The 16,481-nt window shown below is 39.5% G+C and overlaps 1 protein-coding gene and 1 pseudogene across 1 annotated transcript in view; one reads left to right on the top strand and one right to left on the bottom strand.

Annotated features, from left to right (window-relative positions):
• The window catches only part of SYT9 (synaptotagmin 9), a 165,738-nt gene that overhangs the window by 44,216 nt on the left and 105,041 nt on the right, over positions 1 to 16,481 (bottom strand). Inside the window, exons 4-6 of the mRNA XM_011383492.2 lie at positions 6,851 to 6,971; positions 5,210 to 5,381; positions 2,969 to 3,098 (exon numbers count right to left, since the gene is read on the bottom strand). Coding sequence (XP_011381794.1) covers positions 2,969 to 3,098; positions 5,210 to 5,381; positions 6,851 to 6,971 — 423 coding nt within the window. The remainder of the gene's footprint in view (positions 1 to 2,968; positions 3,099 to 5,209; positions 5,382 to 6,850; positions 6,972 to 16,481) is intronic.
• Positions 11,542 to 11,660, top strand: LOC111733100 (annotated as a pseudogene).

Raw genomic sequence — 16,481 nt, 5'->3', positions numbered from 1 at the left:
CCAACCTTCCTTTTATCTTCCACGACAGTCACACGAGGACACACAGCAGTTACTCAGAATGTGGGACATACATACATAATAATAATTATTACTGAGAACTTTACTGAGCATTTACTATGTGCCTGCCACTGCACTTCACATATATTAGATTGTTTACTTCTCACCACTACCTTTGTGAGATAGGTGCTGTTATGGCCACTTTACAGATGAGAAAAGGAAGAACAGCTTGTGAGTGCCAGCACAGAGACCTGAATCTAAGTCCATTGAACTCCAAAGTGAGTGCTTCTAACCTTTCCGCCTACAGCCTCCTCCATCCTCACAGCTGTTAGCAAAGTGCAGCGGCCTCTCCAATACTGCTTTTCATCTCATCTGGTACCAGTGCCCCAATTCTGATAGTGGCACATTTATTTTTAAAAGGGAAAGTACTGCTTCCCCTCTTAGAATGGATATGGAGTCCTGTGCACTTATTTCAAAGAGACAGGAAGGCACAGGGCAGGCATGACCTCCCTAGGTTTGCCCTTCATGGAAGGGGCACAGGCATTTCATTTCCTAAGTTCCGCTGCAACAGTTAAGAAATGACCACTGTATTTGCCAAAGTAATTCTAGCTGCTGTAACTAAAGTCTCCCAGTTTCAGTGGCTAAAACCCTAAAAACATTTATTTCTCACTTATATAACTGTCAAACACAGATTTTCAAAAAGCCAAGCGCTCAGGGTTCAAGGAATATCTCCCAGGTGACCAAAGTCATATAGCATCTTTTCCTTGGCAACGAAGGAAGCCTTCAAGGCCCACTGTCTATACTTCCAGTGTCATGTGCATGTGCTGTCGCCTAGGATCCAGTGTGTCCTGCACCATCCAGTGTACAATGCACCTCTCCGGCAAGGTTAGGGAGAAAGAGCTGCTTGTACACCGAATCACGGCTCCCACCTCAGCCCCATGCCATATCCCTAATCCTTATCCTTTCTCATTTCCTGTGTCTTGAGAAGCATAGAGCTTTGACACTCTTGATTATAAATAAGAAAGTCAGCAGTGACTTATAAAGGTGCAAAAAGTCTATTACGACACTCTAACTGCCACTGCTAGTGACAGGCTCAGGCAATTTAATGAGCCCACAGATTCCTTTGAGAATTGCACCAGAAGCAGAAGCAATGAGGTACAGTTCAGTCAGCATCGGTCCTCCAGCTACTTCTCAGGTGGTTATAGGGCCTATGGGTCTCCCTTAGGGAATAATTTTGAGTCCAAGAAAGAAAGAGTCTTGGCTTCAATGGCCCAGGGGCAGAGGTGTCCTCAGGGACCTACAAACTTGGGGCCCTAGGCTCTCCCTGAATACCCTGAAGCTTAGAATCAGTCCTAAAGCCTGTCTTGCTCTTCTCCCTCTGGCACAATCTCCAATAAAGGAAGACTGTCCTTTTGTCCCCAGGGCAGATGTGGGGCCTCTCTGCCTCTCTACAGCTGTCTTGCACGTTTACTTCAACCAGACTCACCTGACTGTTAATGGCAGCAGAAGCCACACTGGGCAAGATTCAGGTCGTGGCCTCAGGATGGATTTGCAGCAGGGCAGAGCTGTCTGCACTGGGAGAGTAAGAGGAAAGTCGTTTGACTGGAACCCATGCTCCCTGGTGTCCCTGATCCCAGCAGCTCAGTTCTCTTCACTTATCAAGCGCAGGAGGGAGAAATGCTTCGTGGACAATCTCACATAAGCGCAACAAACACTGCCCTCCTTTGTGCTCTGCAGCACTGGATGCGGATGATAATGCTTATGAACGTGCTTGTTAATGACAAGTTTACATGCCACATTTTGTCTCTCTTATGGTGTGTAAGCGTTTCAAGGGAAGGGGTGGTTTCTTATTCACATCTATTTTCCATAGCTAATATGGCATTTGACCCTCAGAAATGTTACCTAGTGAATGCGATTTATTTTGGAGAGAATTAGTAAATAGATAAGAGAGTGAGTCAATGAGCAAAGATGAATGAGGGAGGAATACATGAGAAGCAAATGACGGGAGAGTAAGTGAATGAATGGGGGTGTCAGACGCAGAATAATGACCCATTGCCCCCAGATATCCACTCTCCTCTTTTTCTTTATAAACAAAACCCTAGGTTTTAGTTGGGCACATTTCTATCTGACAAAAAGAATACATTTCCCACACATGACCCTGTGACTTGAGACTAAGTTAGTTTTAAGTACCAGTGTTGCATGAGACATTAAGGAAAATCCTTGAAAAACGAATGTGTGAGTTTTAGCCACCTTTCTATGGCTTATAAGATATGCGATGGCTACAGCTTAGCAACCTTATTGTACAATGAGGTGATGACTCCGCCCACCCACCCCCCATCCCCTAAAAAAAAGCCACAGTAGGTCAGTGAAACAGAAAGAGAAGACGTCTAGGTTTCTCTGTTGATCATGGAACCACTGCAACACCCTAGATTATCTTCTTTTGGACCTTTTGTATGTAAGACAAATAAATTTCCATTTCACTTATTGTTTTGTGGTCTGTTGTTTTTTGGAGTTTTAGCATATGTAGTTGAATCTGATACTAACCAGATTGCCTGGAATTACAAGTTAATGCTAGAATCAGTCCTAGAATCCAGGCCTCTTCTCTCCCAGTCTCGAGTTCTTTCTGACACCAAGCATAAGTCACTGCATGATGGCCTGAAATGCCACACTCACTCAGATCTTGCAGATGTCCTTCAAATGTTAACCCGAAGCCATAACACAGAATCAGAGACTCCCGATCTTTCTTAAAGATAATCAACGTGAAGGATGGTCCCTGATCACTGCTCAAAACCCACCAGGCTGGTGGGCATCATAGACTCAACCTCAGATTGAATGCAATTCCTAACAGCCCCAGGAAATGCAACCAGGAGCTGCAGACCCTGGCATATTCACATTTTGGCGGCCCCTGCATTCAACAATCGAGCATTTATTCTTCCATAAAATGGCGCAGGGAGTGGTCGTCGGGTCTTACCTCCACCAGAGAATGCCAGTGTGCGATGGGCTTCCGAGGATACGACAACATTTCACTCCAGTGGTCTCTGCCAAGCCTCTCAGCTTCGTTGCCTACTTGACACACACCGATGATCTCATTGTGACCTACACTGTGAAAATGGCCCACAATAGTTTTTTCTTAAAATTTTGGTCTGTAAGAGCAACAGTTACTCAAACTAATAGAGGAATTAGGGAAAGGGGTGGTTCTTTTCATTCCCTAATTTAAAACTACAGGCCAAGTGTAACAGCCAATAGGATTTGGAGTCCAATTTTGTACTTGCTGGCACAGAGAAGAAGAGCAGAATCTGCCCCTCACAGATCTAGGCTTTCATAGTGTGAAAACATCACATGGCATGGCTTAGCTTGTTCTCAAAAAACCCTAGGTTCAGAGTTTCTTTATGCATGCTAAGAATGTCACCTCTGGTTCTGGAAGGAGGATGATCTCCAGGCCTCCAAATCCATATAATAAAAAGGGGGCACCTGAAAGTTTATTGCAATAACGGCTGCTCAAATTTCTGCAAGAGGCAACCAAGTATGGATAAGAGGCAGCTCTGTATCTGGCAGCCATTGTCTTGAGCTCACAAAGGGGGAAGAGTGGAAGAGGCCCCCAGGTCTGGCTTCCCCCCTTTAGAGAACATGTTTTCTCATGCTCTTCCCTCCTGCCTTCCAAATCCAGCTTTGCTTCTTTGATTCAACTTGATTTCCCTACTGTAGAAAGATACCTAGCTCCTTTAACTGAGGGTTAATATTTCTGAAACATTCCCTGGGTTGATCCTTGCCTTGCTCACCCCTCTCTTTTTTTCCTTAGCAGATTTTGGTGAGAAATTCTTTGCATAACTAGAATGACATGGTCCATCCTTTAATTCTTTGGGATCCAAACTCACAGACTTTCTTTCTTTTTCCTTCCTGCAAAGAAGAGTGATTTCTCTCCTATTTGTATATAGGGAGTAGGGAAGAGATAAGGTGGGGAAGTAGACTGGAGTTTACGCTCATTAAAATCAGTTGCATGCAGAAGCCCCATGAATTCTGCCATGGATTTTTCCAGGCCAGATTCATGAGTTTACCGAGAATTGAACTGAAGCAGAGCTCACATAATCAGATTTGTCGATGCGGGAAACTTGGCAATAGCTTAAAAATGCTGGCCTAGCTCTCCATGGTTGGTGGGCAATGTCCCCTCCTGTGGCCTTGACACTACTGGTGCTGTGTGTCATCCAGAAGAGACAGGAGGAGTCTACTGCCCAGGGTGGACTGTCACGCCTGTGGGCAGCTGACTCAACCCATGTGCTCCCTGGGTTGGAAGATGGTTTTGCCCCACCCAGGCAACTGCTGGAAAGAGTGTTCAGGGCACTGGAGCTTCCTTGCTGATATTTCAGGGGTATGTGAGAAAATTTTTAGCTACAAGTAATATTTGTGAGATTATATTAGGAGCAGAATGATTTTTTTCGTAATTGTGCCCAGACCACGTGGGAGGTTTCCAATTAAAAAGAGACTTTTCATTTCAGTCTAATGACTGGTTTAACATGTATAATTCCCTGTTGGTACTTCCTTTGCATATTAAAGTGACTGTTTTTCAAATCTGTCCTTTAAATACACAATTGGCTAAAATGTAGGCTATAAATATCTCTTCTGCGCTGTATTAATTAGAAAGTCGAGCATCTTATACATTTTAATGTACCCTGTCATCCATACTGATTCTAGCATTTTCAAGAGAACATTTCTGTGTTTGCTTTCAGACTTAAGTGGATGGAAATGATCTTTATTAAACACATTGGGAAAAGGAAAAAAAATAACAAAGTTACATATTTAAAAATGTTGATGGTCTGGCTAAAGTAATCACTCTGTTGTTTTGACTGGAATCTTTCCATAAAGGCCAGTCGGGATTGCATAAGAGATGATTATGACCGGTGGGGCCACAGTTCTCCAACCTGAGATTCTAGGGCGTGTGCAGGAGTGGAGAGGGGACAAGATGGGGGCAGGGGAGAATGGAGAAAGAGAAAGACATAAAAAAGGGGGAGAAAAGAATGGGAGAGCCAAGAGGCACTTTGCTAACCCAACTCTACATCATGGTTTTTAGACTCCCTGTCAATCAATTTTCCATGTGCTGCTCATCCGAGTCATTTCCTGTGGCCCAGATGCCAGCTAAGACTCTATGGCTGCACTCCCCCTCTGCCCTCCCTGGGCACAGAAGACTTGTACTGAGAAAGAGCTCCAGGTATCTCACCGGTCATAGTCCATGACTGCTATGGACAAGTGGATTTGGTCAATGTTCTCGGGAGGGACGTCAAAGACTATGGCTTCATTGTAAACAGGATTCAGGGTGTTCCTCTTGGTGGATGTTTTCCTCTTCTTCAGCCGTCTGCCATCACACATCAGCGAGACTTTCACGTACGGATCTGTACAGACCATGAGAAGCAGGGGTGCTATGAGATTAGATGTAGATTTAGGTCGGCAGTTTTATCATTGTGGAGTTTCATGGACTATGTATATAGCACTCCTTTATGTGCCTGTGGGCTGGAGTTTGAGGATTTTAATTAATATGATGCCTGGGCAGAGACTAGAGTTAGGATAATTAAGTCATTCATTCACGAAAATGTACAGGACACTGTCTCCTCAAAATATGTGGAATTTAAAAATAGTGTGAAAACATCTGTTACCAAATTAGAAAACGTTCCAGCTAGAATTCACAACCGGCCTGGCTGTGATGGGAAGAGAAATGCAAAGGCACTTCCAAGGCGTGAGCAAACAGGTTGTAGGCTCCGACTCTGCACCATCCCAGACAATCTCTTCCTAAACATCAGGTCTTTAGGAAATAGAGAAGCTGAATTCCTAGAGGAAAGGGAGAATTTTAGGGGGTGGACTTCCATAAGTGCAGGGGCCTCAAGCCCCAGAGCTGCCTGTGGATGGGTTGCAAAGCAGGAAGCAGCTCAGCACATCAGAGAGAGAAAGGACACAGGCTTGCCTGTGGTGCAATGCTGGGCTGACAGGTGACAGGCTGGTCTCTGCTTCAGGTGGGACCTTCCTGGTTCCATCTCACTATCCTACTGCTCAGTGGGGAATGCTCCTTCTCTCGTCACCTGCATAACCATGCATTGCCAACTCCCACACTGTCTAGGAGGGACTTAGAGGGCCAGATGGAGCATCTTTTTTTCTGCTTAGAAAAACACTGGAGTAGAGAAAGCAGAACATACTGCAGCTGATGTCCTTTGATTTCAGTGACAACAGATAGTGGACTGGGTATTTTATGACCCTATTTCAACAGCCTCAGCAGAAGTTGCTTGTGAACTTGTATGTTAGAAACTGCATATTGGGACTTTTTTTTTTTTAGGGTTTAGAATTTAAGGTACATGCTCAATTCACTGGAAAAACAAAACTGCTTAGTTCACTGATGAGCCTTTTATAAGGATGTAGTAATCTTCAATCTTTAATGAGCCCGAGATAGTAACTGCTTACATCTGAGAAAAGATCCAATTAGATAAGCTATCTCGGCACATGTGAACTGTAGGTCCGGTTCACAATTATGGTGAAGAAGACCTAAGAGAGGAAAATAATAATAATAATGGCAGCTAATACTATGTAGCATTTAATATGTACCAGGCATTATTCTTATGGCTTTCTATTTATTAATTCATTTAACCTTATAACAACCCAATGAGCCAATTATTATTACTCTCATTTGACAGATGGCAAATCGAAGCCCAGAGAGGTTAAGTGACTTGCCCAAGGTCACATAGGTATTAGGACAGAGATCAAACCTAGGAAGTCTGGTTCCAGAGTTCATGTGTTTTATTATGCTACTAGAAACTTCATAAGGTACTACATACCATAGAACATACGAGGAAGTATGAATTAGAGAATGTCTCACCTGATGCTCCTGTTATGTCCATTGCCTTTAGATTCCTTGCTTTTATCACGGTAATGGTCAGCCTGCCAGCTGTTGGAAGGTAGCAGAGGGAAAACATCAGCTCTCCAAGATCCACGTTGTCCTGTTGAGAAAGCACAAACAGAAGCATTATAAAGTGTCTCCAGCCTGGTGTGCAAAAGCATCAGCTGCCGGGCAGCACTGGAAGGCTTGGTACTGCTCCTTTGGCTCATCTCGGGAATCCCTGGTGCCTCTTTCCTTCCATCAGTCACATGAGAAGAATAAATGCCTGCGCTTCTGGGGTCCCGCATCCTAAGGAATCACAGTGCATCTTTGGATGGTGAAGCTGTGGAGGCCATCCAGGGCCTCTGCCGCCTTCTATCTAGCTACTTGCAGGTCCTGTGGCCCGGAACACAGCCCCTAGAGCAGAAGACTCCCCATGGAGTCACCCATGTGTCTCCATTCATATCCCCACCACGATCCTCACAGAGCCCACAAGACAAAGCTACACAAAGAGGTGTCCCTCAGTACTGTGTAGTCCCCCATACAGCCCTGGACATGCACATGCTCTGCACACAGCCCATGCAGCCTTGTGCAGTCTCTCAAACAGCTCCCCATACAGCCCCTTGGAGACTCTCTCACCTTGTTTTCTACACAGAGCCTCTCCCACAGCTTTCCCCACAGGCTCCACATGGGCCCACAAAGTCCTCCAAATAGTCACTGTCCATATGCATCCCTGCCCCACACCCCCACATACTCCCCTACAGTCCCAAGTTTGCCACAGTATCTCTGTAAACTCCTGCAAACACCCCCCACCCCAAAACACACACACACACACACACACACACGCACGCACGCACACACCTCCACCCACCAGGGCACTGCACACAGCCTGGTCACGCACAACCTATGCAGACCAGCAAACAGTTCCACTGGACCCTGGAAACACCTCATCAGTCCCTACACGGCTCTGAACAAGGACCCTCAAAAGCCCAAGAGTGGCACTTGGTGACCCTACAGATCCACAGCCCTGGACACACCCAGCCTCAGACAGAGCCCCTTTGCAGTCTCCACGCAGGGAGAGACAGGTGGGACCCAGAACCCTCAGGCCCCTACTGCACCCCCTGGGGGCTTCCACTTTGCTGTAGTGTTTGCCTCCTCTTGGTATATCTCTAAGGAGCCTCCATTGCCCTCTGCTGGGGAAGACAGCTCCTTAGGCAGTATGCAGCCATTCAAATAGGTCAGAAGATATGATTGTCTTTCTTCTTTTTAGCCCGGGGAGAGTGTAACCGGAAAAAAGAAAAAAAAGAAGCCAGTTCATTTAGTTTCGATTTCAGTGATACCTTAGGTTACTGAGCTGGGTGCCTGTGTCTAATTAATACAGTTTCATAGTGACAATGCTCTGGGGAGTCCAGTTTTTGCCCTCAACATCCAGTCTCCCCTCTCCTTCTCAATTCTCCAAGGATGCTTCTATTTTTAGAAGCACAGATTCAGCTGGAAGGTCACCTCGCCCAACCTCCCTGCCTTGACAGCTTCTGCTGGAGGATGAGGTGAAGGGAATCTGTTTGGTCACTAAGGCAGATGGATTGTTTTATATCTTTGTGTATCACATGCCTCATGCAAATAAATGACCTCACCTCACAAGCCAGGCTCTCCAGTTCCTGGAACCCTGACTTCAAGAGACCCAGGTGGCTGGGCCTTTTTCTCTGGGGTGGAGGTGAGGGGGAGAGATGAGAATTCTAAGGAGTAGGGGGCGGTCACATGGGACAGGTGCTGGACTGCTTTGTGCTGGGTCCCCTACTGCAAGAGGAATTTCTGCTCTCACCGAAGGACATTCTGACCCAGCTTCTCGTTGGTGCCACAGGAGAGAGAAGCAACAGCTAGCCCCACAAATTATTGTTTTCCTTCCTTACTCCCTGGCCTACTCCTTTGCCTTAAGCAGAAAGGCCCTGACACCTGTTCTTCTTTTGGAGGGCTTAACTGCACCTAGCTCACTCCTCCACTCCTCTCATCCTGCCCAGAAAATCTTGGTTTGACAAAGTAAAACAGGAGTAACCAGATCATGCCTGTGAAGCTTCATCATCATCAACCTTTTCAGCATATAATTCCTGAGGGCCCATACCACACAACCTCTGTAGGGTTCAAGATGTAACAATGCATGCTCTCCAGTCCCTGCCTTCAAGGCCAATGCAGAGTGGAACGTGATGTGTCAGGTTACTTTTGTGTTAAGTACATTTTTTCCAACACAAACTCCATTCACAAATATTTATATTATATGGCTGTTTTCTCATGAGTTAAAAGGAAAAAAGAAATCAAGCTTCAGAGGTGGTAATATATTCAGAAAGTGAACTAGGACTAAAGTCCACATTTGTACTTAAAAAAGAACAACCCCTGGCAAATGAAAGAAATGGTTATCAAAGAGAAAATGCTTGCTTTGATCTCCAAGTGCTTTAAAAAGAAATCATTCAAAAATTTCTAAGTTATACAAGTAAAAATGATAAAATTCAAATACAGAAATTTTTAAGTAAAACAGTAAAATCTCTCTTTTTTCTTAAGTACATACCACCAATGTCACTACTTTTCCCAGAGTAACACTGTGGATAAACATCCACATTTTTCTTTTCATCCATCCATCCTTCCTTCCATCCATTCATTAACCCATCCACCCACTCACTTAATTCTTTTAACATTTCTTGTGGTTGTGGTTGCCGAGCAGCGCTCTTTCCCAGGTACTGGGATTGTTTCTGCAGTAGTGAACAACAGACATGGAAAGATAGGCTTGATGGGCTATGAAACAGGAGTTGATGGCACCTAATGCTAACTCTGCTTTCTCCCCATCTCCTGATGCTAATTTGAGGTCAAGAAGCTGTAGATCCTGATGTTTGTAAATATTCCCTCAACCAGATGCAATTTTGCTCCCCCAGGGGACATTTGCCACTACCTGGAGAAATTTTTGATTTTCACAACTGGGCAGGTGGTTGTGTCACTGACATCTAGTGAGTAGATGCTGCTAAACAATCTACAACGCACAGGGCAACCCCTCACTACAAAGAATTAGCCAGTCCAAAATGTCAACAGCACTGAGGTTGAGAAACTCTGCCTTATACAGAGTGCTTATACTGTTAGCAAAATTTTTTTCAGAATGCCGATAAAAGTCAAATATAAAAGGAGAGTGGAGCATTTAGCTTCTTTTTCAGCTTGACAAGAATCAGACAGTAGAAGTGTCACTGGTGGCTGAGTGCCTTGAGGGGTACGAGGGAAACTAAAATGTCATACAGAGAAATGCTTCATTTGCTCCCGCTTTGTGTGGCCAAATTCGGTATTACTGGCAAGATATATTGGAAAATTTTAGCAAGCATGTGCAAATTCTCTACCTTCCAATCTGTAAACTCTTTCTGTAATATGTTTGCCTGTAGTGGTCTATGATAGCTCTAGTTTTTGTCTAACTAGTACACTTTTGCATTTCTCTTCCTAGGTTCCTCTGGTGAGCTCTTTCCCAATTCTATGAAGTTCTATTAGGGCTGCAGCAGGAAGTCAGGCTTTCCAAAATATTCTGCCCCAGTATACTGTTGTCTGTTCAGGGATAAGTATGTAACCCAAACAGGGCCACTTACAATCCTCTCTGAGACTGAAAAATCACTACTGAGAAAGAGAAATTCTCATTTTATTGAGGTTATTCATTGGGAATATATGAAGCTAGAACTGTTGTAAGGTTCTTGTACTTTATAGAGTACAAGTAGTATAATATAACTTTAAGTTAGGTTGTACATATAAAGATGTAGACTATAAACCTAAGAGAAATGACTAAGATAATAAAAGGATTTATAGCTAATAAACCAAAAAAGGAGATAAAATGAATGCTTTAAAATGTTAAATTAATCCAGAGAAGACAGAAAAAAGAGAAAGGGAATAGGATCAGAAAAGACAAATCTGAAAGAAAGAAAAAAAAATAGTAAGATGTTAAATTTAAACCTAACTATTCCAATAATTGCATCAAATGTAAATGATATAAACATCCAAATAAAAGACAAAGATTCAATAAAATAGCAAGATCCAATTTTATGCTCTCTACAAGGAATTTACTTAAATATAAAACTATAAGTAGATTAAAAGTAGAAGAATAAAAAATGATATGTCATACTAACACTAATAAAAAGGAATCTGGTGTGGCTAAATTAATATAAGATAAAGTATATATCAGAGCAATGAATATTACCAGGAAGAAGGTCATTTCTTTATGATAAAGAGGTCAATTCATCAAAAGCACATAACAATTCTAAATATTTAAGCAACCGATAGCATACCTTCAAAATATATAAAGCAAAAATTGACAGAATTGTGAGGATAAACAAGTTATTGCCAAAAATTTGAATACTTGAACAACACTATCAACTAATTTGGGCTAACTATGTTAGCATTAAAAAAACACTCCACCAAACAGCAGCAGAGTATACATTCTTTTCAAGGGTACCCAGAACACTGAACAAGATAGATCATTTCTGGGCCATAAAACAAGTCTCAATTAAATTTGAGAAGTTTCAAAGTATATTTTCTGGCTACAGTGGAAATGAATTAGAAATCAATAACAAAAAGGTGTCTGGAAAATCTCCAAATATTTGAGAACTAAATAACATATTTCTAAATAACCCATGGATAAGAGAAGAAATCAAAAGAGAAATTAGAAAGTATTCTGAGTCTACAGCCATGCCACCCTGAATGTGCCCAATCTTGTCTGATCTCAGAAGCTAAGCAGGGTTGGACCTGGTTAGTACTCGGATGGGAGACTACCTAGGAATACCAGGTGCTGTAGGTGTTTAAAAAAAAAAAGAAAGAAAGTATTCTGAACTAAAAGAAATGAAAACATAACATATTAAAATTTGTGAAATGCAGCTAAAGCAGCACTTAGAGGGAAATTTATAGCACTAAAAAATGCCTGTATTACACAAGAAGAAAAATCTCAAGTCAATAACTTTAGCTTCTACTCTAAGAAACCAGAAAATAATGACAAATTAAAAGAAAAGTGATCAGAAGAAAGAAAACAATAAATATTAGATAAAATAATATAAAGATGTATATTATAAAGAATAGAGTAACCACTAAAAGAACTAATAGGTATATGTAATAAGCTATTATTGAAGATAAAATGGAACCATAAAATACTCAATCCAAAAAAAGGCAGGAAAAAAAATGTACAGATGGACTAAATAAAAAAGGTAGTTGTGAACTCTACCATATTGATAATTACATTAAATGTCTATATCTAATAACTTCAATTGGAAGGACAGAAATTGTCAGATAGCATAACAAAGCTAAACTCAACTATATATGCTGTCTACAGGAAACCCACTTCAAATATCATGATAAAGGTTATAAAGAACATGAAAAATTAGGCCATGTAAACACTAACCAAAAGAAAGTTGTACTAGCTATATTAATATCAAAGAAGATTTCAAATCAAGAAATATTATCAGGAGAAAGGGGATATTTCATTAATAAAGGGTCAAATCATTGAGAGGACATAATCCTTTGATATATCTTAAACAAGTCTAAGAGAAATAAGAGGAGAAATAGGCAAATCCACAAACAGAGTTAGAGAGTTAGAGAAACAATACTGCTTTATCAGTAATTGATTAAACAAGCAAGGAGAAAATAAGGATATAATGGACTTGAACAATATTATCAACCAATTTGACCTCATTGACATTTACTCTATCCATTAATACTCCATCCAACAACAGCAAAATGCACATTTTTTTCAAGTATACACCAAACATTCACCATTAAATCCAAGAAGACTGAAATCATACAAAGTATGTTTTTCAACAAGAATAAAATTAAACTAGAATTCAATCATAGATATCTGGAAAATCACCTAATATTTGGAAGTTAAATAATACTTTTCTAAATTACACACAGGCAAAAAAAAAAAAAAAAAAAAAAAAAAACAAAAAAAAAAAAAAAAGCCAGCAAGTGGTATTAAAAATTATTTTGACAGAATGAAAATGAAAACAGCATATCAAAATTTGTAGGACACAGCCAGAGCAGAGGTTATAAAGAAATTTATAGCATAAAATGTTTTATGCAAATAGAAGTATCACCTTAATACAAAAGTCTGAGATTCAACTTAGGACCAAAAAAAAAAAAAAAAGAGAGAGAGAGAGAATCAAACACAAAATGATAAATAAAATAATAAATATAAGAGTAGAAAACAATGAAATATAAAAAAATGGAAACACTACAGAAAAACCAATGAAACCAACATCCTGACAAGACTAATCAGGAAAGAAAATAAAAATATTAATTATCAACATCAAAAATGGAAGTGGGCACATCTGTACAGATACTATAAAATTAAAATAATAAGGGAGTATTATAAACAATTTTTATCCCCATAAATGTGACAACTTAGATAAAATGAACAAATTACTTGAAAGACAAGAACCATTATACTAAAACTAAGGAAAAAAAAATAGATAACCGGAATAGTCTTATATCCACTAAATAAATTGAAGTCATAATTAAAAACTTTCTCACAAAGAAAACTCCAGCCCATTTCGGAAAGAAATGATACCAATTCTACATAAGCCTTTCCAGATAACAGAAGAGGTCAGAACATTTCTCAACTCATTATATGGGGACAGCAATATCCTGATCCTAGAAATAGAAAAAGATATTATAACTACAGACAAGTATCTTCATGAACATAGACACAATTATCCTTGATAGCATTTTAGCAAACCAAACTCAGCAACATAGTAAACAAGTGGGATTTTTCCTGGGAAGTCCAGTTTGGCTTAACCCTTGAAAATCTTAAGGTAAATCACTATATCAAAATACTAAAATAGAAAAACCATATTGATAGGTACAAAACAATCATTTGACAAAAGTCAGTACCCATTCAGGATAAAGCTATCAGCAAACTAGGAATAGAAGGAGACTTCTATTTGTAGAGACACCTGTAAAATGCTAGTTAATACTATACTTAATGATGAAAGACTGAACACTTTCTTCCTAAGACTAGGGAATATGGCTAAGATGTCTGCTCTCACCAGTTCTATTCTGTGGTGTACTAGAGGGTCCAGCCAGTGAAATAAGGCAGAAATAGAAGACATTCACATTAAAAAGGAAGAAATAAAACCATCTTATTTGCAGATGCCATAATTGTTTATAGAGAACATCCTCATGAATCTAGAAAAAGCTATTAAAATAAATAAGTTTAGCAAGGCCAGCGAGGGCAATATAAAGAAATATTATTTCTGCATACTGGAAACAAAAGAATTGAGAATTAAAATACAAATACATTTACATTTATACTTATGGATAAATTTAGAAAATTATGTGCAAAATCTGTACATCGAAAACTATAAAAAATTGCTGAGAAAAATTAGATAAAAAATAAATGAAGAGATATTTCACATTATGGAGCAAGAGATTCAACACCATTAAAATAACAATTCTTCCCTAATTGATCTGTAAATTCAATACAATTTAAATCAAAAGCCCAATCAATATACCTTTCATAGATGTTGACAAATTGATTCTAAAATTTATATGGAAGTGCAAAAAAACCCTTTAACATTAAAAATCATTTTGAAAAAGAACAAAGTTGGAGGACTTAACACTACCTGATAATGAAACACAGAATAAAACTATAGTAATCAAGATCATGAGGTACTGGCAAAAGGACATATTAATCAACGGAACTGAATGAAGACCCTCATTTATATTGTCAAGTGATTTGCTAGAAAGGTGCCACATAATTTAATGAAGCAAAGATACTCTTTCACCAGATAATACTGGAGTAGTTGGATCTCGGTTTGGGGAAAAAAAGAACCATGGTTTTTCTTCACATAATATAAAATAATTATCGACTGGAAATGGATCATGTAAGAACTAAAGCTATGAAAATTCTAGAAGAAAGCATAAGAGAAAATGTTTGTGATTTTAGGTTAGACAATGATTCCTTAGATGGACACAAAAAGCACAAAGCATCATAGAAAAAACTGATAAACTGCTTCAGTAAAGTTAAAAATGTTTGCTCTCCAAAACACACTGTTAGGAAAGGGAAAAGCTAAGCCATAGGCTGAAGGATCATATTACAAAACATATAGCTAATAAAGGACTTACATCCAGAATATATAAAAAAATTCCTACAAGTCAGAGAAACAACCTGACAAAAATATGGACAAAAGATCTGAACAGACACTTCATCAAAATTACATTAAATCATAGTGAGATACCACTACACACCCACTAGAATATCTAATAAGACTGACAATATGAATTATTGGCCAGATGTAAAACAATTTACCCTCTCATAAGCTGCAGCTGGAAAGGCAAAATGTTACAACCATTTTAGAAAAATAGTTTGGAAGTTTCCCTAAAGTTTCCCCAACTGAAACTATGAACATTCTAGAAGAAAGCACGAGAGGAATGTTTGTGACTTTAGGTTAGACAAATACACTTGCCAAATGACCCAGAAATCCCACATCTAGTTATTTACCCAAGTAAAAGAAAATCACACATCCATCCAAAGACTATTATGCAATTGTTCTGAGCCCAAAAGAAAAGAAATCCAAATGTAGCATCAAAATGATGAATGGATTAAAAAACGTATACCCATGCAATGGAATACTACACAGCAACCAAATGAAACAAACTACTAACACAAGAAACAACAAAAATCTCAAAAGCCTCAAGCTGAGTGCAAGAAGGCACACACAAAGGACAACATATAGTGTGACTCTCTTTAATGAAATTCTAGGAAAAGCAAAATAACAGTTACATAAAGTGATCAGTGGGCGCTAGGGGCCAAGAGTGGGAAGAGAGGATTGACTGTAAAGGGGCACTGGAAAACCTTTAGGGATGAGAGATATATTCCATATCATGATTATGGTGGTGGTTACTATGACTATATGCAGGTAACAAAATGTGTACACTTAAAATTGGTTAATTTTTTTTGTATATAAACTAATAATGGGGATTTAAAAATTCTGAGAAGACAAGATTTTACAGAGGACTATATTTTTATTTTCTAGTTTTATTGCCTTGAGTTCAGAGAATATAACTTGATGGTTTCAACCATTTAAAATATTATTCTATCCTATCTATCCTATTCTAGTCCACTCATTTGTGCTCAAATGCACCTAAAAATGATGTATATACTCTACTTATAGGGGATAAACTCCTATATGTCTATCAAATCAAGCTTGTTAATATTGTATCTAAATCTTCTTCTTCCTAGTATTATGCTTTTGTCTTTTAAAATACGCTTTCTTACTATTCCATTATGTTTCATAGCCAAATTATTAACAATCAATTAAACTATAGTTAAAATATTCTCATTTCTTGGCTCACCGTAGTTTCTTAAAATTCAAATCATTCCCTTTTTAGATACATATTTCATTTTGCTTGAGTATGTCCTTGAATATCTTTTTTTCCCCCACTGAAGGTTCACAGGTAGTCAATAAAATAATCTCTATTGTGCTCTAATTCTTAAAAGAAAGTTGGCAGGGCATGGAATTTAGGTTCAAATTATTTTATCTTAGAATCATTTCATATTGTCACAATGTCTCCTAGTACCTCATATCGTAGCTGGGGTGTTTAATGCCATTCTTTTGCAGATTTTTTTTTT

Source organism: Pteropus vampyrus, unplaced genomic scaffold (assembly GCF_000151845.1).
Source record: "Pteropus vampyrus isolate Shadow unplaced genomic scaffold, Pvam_2.0 Scaffold522, whole genome shotgun sequence".
Classification (NCBI taxonomy): Eukaryota; Metazoa; Chordata; class Mammalia; order Chiroptera; family Pteropodidae; genus Pteropus; species Pteropus vampyrus.
This window is presented reverse-complemented; position numbering and strand designations above follow the sequence as displayed.